This window comes from Leopardus geoffroyi, chromosome D4, assembly GCF_018350155.1.
Source record: "Leopardus geoffroyi isolate Oge1 chromosome D4, O.geoffroyi_Oge1_pat1.0, whole genome shotgun sequence".
In the NCBI taxonomy this organism is placed as follows: Eukaryota; Metazoa; Chordata; class Mammalia; order Carnivora; family Felidae; genus Leopardus; species Leopardus geoffroyi.
In genome coordinates this window covers 68555676-68562373 of record NC_059342.1, presented here as the reverse complement: position 1 = coordinate 68562373, position 6698 = coordinate 68555676, and the positions used below count along the sequence as shown (strand labels likewise).

Sequence of the window (6698 nt, the reverse complement as noted above, 5' to 3'; positions counted from 1 at the left end):
GCACAGCAAATGTAATAGCTGCCCAAAATACTGGGGGGAAAGAGAGGAGTCTGCTTGAGACGAGGCCAGCATTGAGAACAGCTGCCCCAGGTGCTCTGAAGACCATTTCACTGTCTGAGAAGGATTACAACCTCTTAACATCAATAACTCATGCCTAACCAGCTGGGAAAAGGTGAGGGTGTACATCATGAAGAACAGCAAGCTGAGCGTCAGAGACAGGAGTTGTGAGTCTGGGATGGCTGTTTTCTAATCTGTACTCTTGGAAGACAAATCATGCACGCTCTACCTGGTGAAGGATCCTTTACTATTCAAATGTTGTCATGGTAGTTCAAACTCAATAGTCGTCCCAGCCTCCTCTCAGTGAAAGCTCTACCCGAGGGACCACTGCTTTCGCAATCAAGTATCACAATAGAAAACCTTTTACAGCCAACTTGTCAGCACCATTGTCCCTGTGGTGCCCTCATCACTGCTGCAGTGCTGGATCTTTTTCCTAGCAAGCTTAGACCTTCACTCTCCCTCCTTGTCACTGCCTGCCCTCCTCCCCACCCTGCCCCTCCATTCCCAAACTCCCTGCACTCTGTTCTGGAAACTAGTTTGCCACCCAACTAGGTCCAATGGCTACCCTCCCCCATCTGGGGGTTCCACGTACTCTCTTCTTCCAGCTGTGGTCAGGTGCTTCCTCCAGTTGTCTGATCCTAGGGCCTAAGGATTCCCAGATGCATGCATCGCACTTCTTTGTTCTGGTGAATTCATCGCTATGCCAGGTTCAGCTTCAGACTGTGTGCTAAATTTCATTATTTGACCGTGAGAGCAAGGAATAGCGCAGCAACAGCAGAGAGTAATTTCAGAGTAGTACCCAAAGACACCACATACAGGCTAGGCTAGCACGTAAGGCACACAATGCTTGATACTACTACTCTGGAAAGGACCTGTGACAGTCACAGGCAACCCAAACCAAAGGTAAGACCCAAAGTCAAGAAGCCAAGAATGTCAAAGCAACGGGAAGCATCATATACTTTAATGTATGATGGGCTAGTCACACAGAACAGTGGTGGCCAACTTCCGCTGTAAAGGGCCAGATGGTAATTATTTAGGCTTTGCAGGCCTTAGTCTCAGTTTCAAGTATTCAACAGCAAACCTCTGTAGCACAAGTAGCCACAGGCAATATGTAAACAAATGAGCATGGTTGTATTTCAATAAAACTATTTATAGACACTAAAATTTTAATAATTTTTACACCATAAAATCCTTAAAAAAAAAAGAAAGAAAAGAAAACCTTACCTCATGGGACTGCAGTTTGCCAGCTCCTGGCTTAGAAGAACAAAGTGGAACAAGATGGACATGGGAGATCAACTAAAAGGACATGTTGTAGCCAAGCCTCAGAGCCAGGAAACGCACCAGAATGGACTCGGTCAGGAAGCACTTACTCCCTGAAATTGCTTAATTTTGGTTGAATATTTTGTAGCAGTTTGAGGCTGGCTGCTAGAAGACAAGAGCATGGGAAAAACGGGAATTTACTCATTTTTTAAATTCATTTTTGCAAGAGTGTGGCAGGGGAGGGGTAGAGAGAGGGGAAGGGGGATAGAAAGAGGGGGAAGAGTGGGGGGGGGGGGGCGGGGAGAGGCAGAGAATGAATATGAATATATCCCAAGCAGGCTCCATGCTGTCAGCACAGAGCCCAATGTGAGGCTTGATCTCACAAACTGAGATCATGACCTGAGCCGAAATCAAGAGTTAGACACTTAACCAAACGAACCACCCAGGTGCCCGGGAAAAATGGGAATTTAACTAAAATTTCTAAAAGCCATCATGAAGCTTGATTTAAGGTACATCAAGTATCCCATCTTTGTGTTGATGTTTTGGTTGAGAAAAACAGAGGAGACCCAAGAAAATTAAACTAGGACCTGGCCCCCCTACATGTTCACCAATTACTGAAGAAAACAGTGACAGGGGCATTGTCAACTTTCAATCTAAGATTCTATATGGCAAAATTATTTTAAAAAATGAGAAATGCAATGGTGAATGTATTGAAAATATTTTATAATTAATTCTCTAGAATCCTAGCCATGGTACAGGAAAAATTTATATGGTGGAACACTTCAGTATTTTTAAACAATGCAAAAGACATATTTGACTAGAGGATGGCAATAAGAATTTAACAAATATAAACTTAAGCTTCCTCACATTTCCATAGAGAAACTAAACAATAAAAATATTTCAAGAAATAGATGACAGAATACCTCAAATGCAAAAAAATTCCAAAGTCAAAGAGCCACTTACATTAAAAGATTTACCAGAACTGTAAATTAAAGGTAACAGCAAAAGGTCACAAAAAGCCTATTTCTTTCACAGCATCTTGGCTAATTCTTTAAGCAGATAAAACAAGGTACTGTAAAGAATGGTCAAAACTTGGCCTGAAACTGTCTTCTTGTAATTATTAATCCCACTATTTGTGGTTTTGTTGTCCAAGGACAAAAACTCCGTGCCACCAACTTCTGCTGTCACTTTCCAGAGAAAAGAAGAGTCTGCTGCTGGGGTTTTGGTTTGTTTTTGCTTTTCTTTTTTCCAGTTTTCGCTATGCTGAGCAATTAGGTGGCAGATAAAATGGCATAAAATAAATGAAAATATTCCATCCTCCGACCAGAAATGCCACCCTCTTCCCAACTCAACTCTGCCTTGAAAGATGAACATATTTACAAATCCTCATTTTATTCTCCTGAGACATTTTGCATGATCCATTATAAAACATACAGGCAATACAAAGTCCAAAGGTCTGCTGTATTTAAGGTATAAGCATGAAGATTAAACTACATGATAACACTGTGGGGAGAAGTCATGGCTTCATTTATTTTCATAAGAGACAGGTACGAGTGCATGACGTAAAAGCTTCAAAGTCACCTCCAAACCTTGCTAAGGATTATTGCAAGAGATTATGCAGGGAGACATCTGTGCAAATTCATTTTCTTTACTCAGTATCAGATGGTAGGGGAAAAAAATTATTTCTTTAAACAGTCTTGTTTATATTCAGAAGAAAAGATTTGAAAAACTAAACAAGGAGATATTTTCCCCCTCTTTATGATCCAATAATATGCCAATGAAGGAGAGTCTAATAAAAAAGAGCTGAAAAAAATCCAAATAAAAGCCAACACTGCTATTAAGATTTTCTTTTAATATGCCATGAGATATTTTTGATTGTATATTTTCCAAAGTACTTTTCCAGCTGCATCTCCCAACCCTTCCAAAAGATTATGCCAGTCTTTCCAACGCAATAAGAGATGCTGGATTTATACTTTTGTCCACCTTCTTTTTTGAAAGTAATATAATCCTAATGACTTTAATGGTCATATATTCTTATCTAATAAGGAAAAACACTTATAAATATCAGAAACCCAGCTTTGAAACATTAGCTAATTTTGAACTGAATCAGCATCTTGTGGGTTTTAAAAAAAAAGGCAGCAATTTGAACTCACGACTTATTGACAAACACATTTCTGCAGAGGGAAGGGGAAGAGAGGGAAACGAATGCTGCATTTCTCCATTGGCCCCAAAGTGCTAATTTCACAAAGGGATACATCAAAAGCAAACATGCAATGGTGGTTTTAAAACTTTTACTGCAATATAACAATGAAGTAAACAGTAATTAGACACCTACCAATTTTTTCCCAAAACAAACCAAAAAAAAAAAAAAAAATGTAAACAGGAAAATAACTCTGCCTATACTTGTACAGCTTCTCAAATCATGTTAGAAGGGTCTCACATTCGATGATCAAGAAATTTTAAAATAGCAGTAATTATTTTCATTTTAAGAAAAGGTTCCCCTTCTCCCCTCCCCAACCCCAAGTATTTAACATGAAAGAATGGGCTTTCTTACACATTAATTCAATACGTATTTGAAGCAGCAACAAAAACCATCAATAATTTGGCATTTCTGTTTACAATTGCTCCAAAATTTTTTCAATTTCACAAAGCCATTATCCAGTGTTGCCATGAAATAGAGACTGTAAATTCTAGGTAGCAAAGATTCTTTCTGAAACCAATGTTAAGTCAAAGAAATATAAAGCAGGGCATTACACTAAATTTCTGGATCTAGTACACTAAAAAGAGTGAAACCTAGGAAAAGTTACCTACTGTTTTATAGAAGAAATAAAGACCTGCAAAAGCTGATTTTTGGTTGTATAATATTTTACACACTGTGTGGATTTGCGGCATCTGCTACTTGAAGCAGACATGCACTGTATGTATCCCTGCCCTGTATCCTAGATCCCTCCCTCCCCACCCCCAACAATCTACTACCTTATACCAAGTATTGTGGATATGAGCCCAAGTCATCCCAGACAATCCAGTGAACAAAGTTAGTGTAATGCACTGGTGTGAAGTGTGAGATAAAAAAAAGTCCCTTTCAATCTTCATCAAAGTTTTGCTGTAGAAGAAAATTGGCAGCCAAGTTCTCATTCTTCTCACAAGCAAAATATGCTTGTATGACAAGTCCTTCAGGAAATCCTAGTGCCTTTAACTGGAAGAAAAGAAAGAAAACACACTGTGGGTTCCAGCACAGCAGTACTGACAGATCATGACCCGAAAACATGAAAGACACGAAAAAGCTCTTGAAAATGTTACATGAATGCCTACCTAAGTGTGGATTCACCGTTCAACCCAAGCAGCTAGATGGAATCTAGACCCTTGCTCAACCACCTACAAAATTCTCTCTTCCTAGTTAAAGCTATTAGACAGATACTCTGCTAACACTCATTGGCATTAATATTCAAAATTAGTTGTGATTATTTAAAAATAAATGATCCTATAGAAATTTGTAAATCAGCTTTGAATACGTAAGAGGTAAAGATATAGATGAAAGCAACTGGAGAGGAGTTTAACTACTTCATTATTTGTAAAGAAGGTCATGTCCTTCATCATCACTTCAACTATCACTCTCAAGCTCCTTGCCATATCAAACACTTCATACTAAAAGAAATGGGTGATCAATATAACAAATATCACATGATATATTTTGAGATCAAGACATATCGTGTCCTGTTTATATCTGCTTAAATTTTACAGCATTTTAAATGGTGACACCAGCCACTTCATTTTGTTTTCCTAGTCTATTAAAAATCACTTGTGACTTAATAATTATCTAATTCACTAGAGACTATATATTTGTCAAATATTTTTTATGAACCCTCTCCTCAACCGTCTAAATCACCTTGTGTTAGACTATATCAAGAAATGACCTTTAAAAAAAAAAGAAAGGGGCGCCTGGGTGGTTCAGTCAATTAAGCGTCCAACTTCGGCTCAGGTCACAATCTCACGGTTTGTGGGTTCGAGCCCTGCGTCAGGCTCTGTGCTGACAGCTCGGAGCCTGGAGCCTGCTTCAGATTCTGTGTCTCCCTCTATCTCTGCCCCTCCCCCGCTCATGCTCTCTCAAAAATGAATAAATGTTTAAAAAAAATTAAAAAAAAAAAAAAGAGAAGTCTCAATTCAGCACGATTAACTACTCATCCATGAAAGGAGAAGAAATAACTCAAAAATAATTGTTACCTAGTTCTTGTCCAGATTAAAGCTGGGCTAGCTGAAGTAAAAGGTAGATAGGGCACGATCCAACTATGTGCTTCTACAAGACACACACTATAGATTCAAAGACACAAATATGCTGAAAGTAAAAGGATGGAAAAAGATATACACCATGCAAACAGTTACAAAAAGAGAGCTGGAGCGATTCTATTAACATCAGACAAAATACATTAACACAGAAAATTGTTACTAAAAACAAAGACATTATAGGATGATAAACTATAGGAAGGCTTTGGTTATAAATACATGTAATAACAGAGCCCCAAGATACAGGAAACAAAACTGACAGAACTGTAGGGAGAAATGATTCAAGAATAGCTGGAAAATGTCGGTATCATCATGTTCAATGCTGGACACAACAACCAGGCAAGGCAGAAGACTGACCAGGAAAGAGATGTGAACAACATCATAAACCAAACAGACCTAACAGACATTTATGGAATACTTAACAACAGAAGATTGCATGTCCTTTTTAAGTATATATCAAACATCCTCCATGAAGACCATGTTAGGCCATAAAACTAGCCTCAAAAAATTTTAGAAGATTAAAATTGTTCACAGTACATTCTCTGACCACAATAGCATGAATACTGAAATCAGTAACAGAAAGAAATTTAGGAAGTTCAAAATATGTAGAAATTAACCTAATCCTTCACCAATAGATGAGAGAAGGAACCACAAAGAAAGTTAGAAAATACTCTAATGAATGAAAACAACACCAAACACACTAAAACTTACAGGATGCTGCTGTAGCAGTGCCTAGAGGGAAGTTTATAGCTGTAGCTACCTATATTCAGAAAGATCTTAAATAGATAACCTAAGGATCTACCCTAAGAAACTGGAAAAGAGGAAGGGAAAATTAAATCCAAAGCAAGCAGAAGGAGAAAAATAATGAAGATCAGAAAGAAAGTAAATAAAGACTAGAAAAATAGAATCAATAAAACCAGAAGTTGGCTCTTTTTTTCTTCAGATTAACAACACTGACAAATGTTTTAGCTAAACTAACAGAGAAAACAAGAAATCTGAGGATTCAAATTACTATAAAAATCAGGGATGTGGGAACACTACTACTTTTTATAGAAATAAAACTACCAAAGGAAAATGCTGTGAACAATTCTATGCCAACA

At 38.0% G+C, this 6698-nt stretch overlaps 1 protein-coding gene across 1 annotated transcript in view; it reads right to left on the bottom strand.

The window, feature by feature from the left end:
* Positions 1-2023: 2023 nt before the first annotated feature.
* The window catches only part of RAD23B (RAD23 homolog B, nucleotide excision repair protein), a 47584-nt gene continuing 42909 nt past the window's right edge, over positions 2024-6698 (bottom strand). Inside the window, exon 10 of the mRNA XM_045470072.1 lies at positions 2024-4513. Within this exon, the coding sequence (XP_045326028.1) occupies positions 4400-4513 (114 nt within the window). The 3' untranslated portion in view covers positions 2024-4399. The remainder of the gene's footprint in view (positions 4514-6698) is intronic.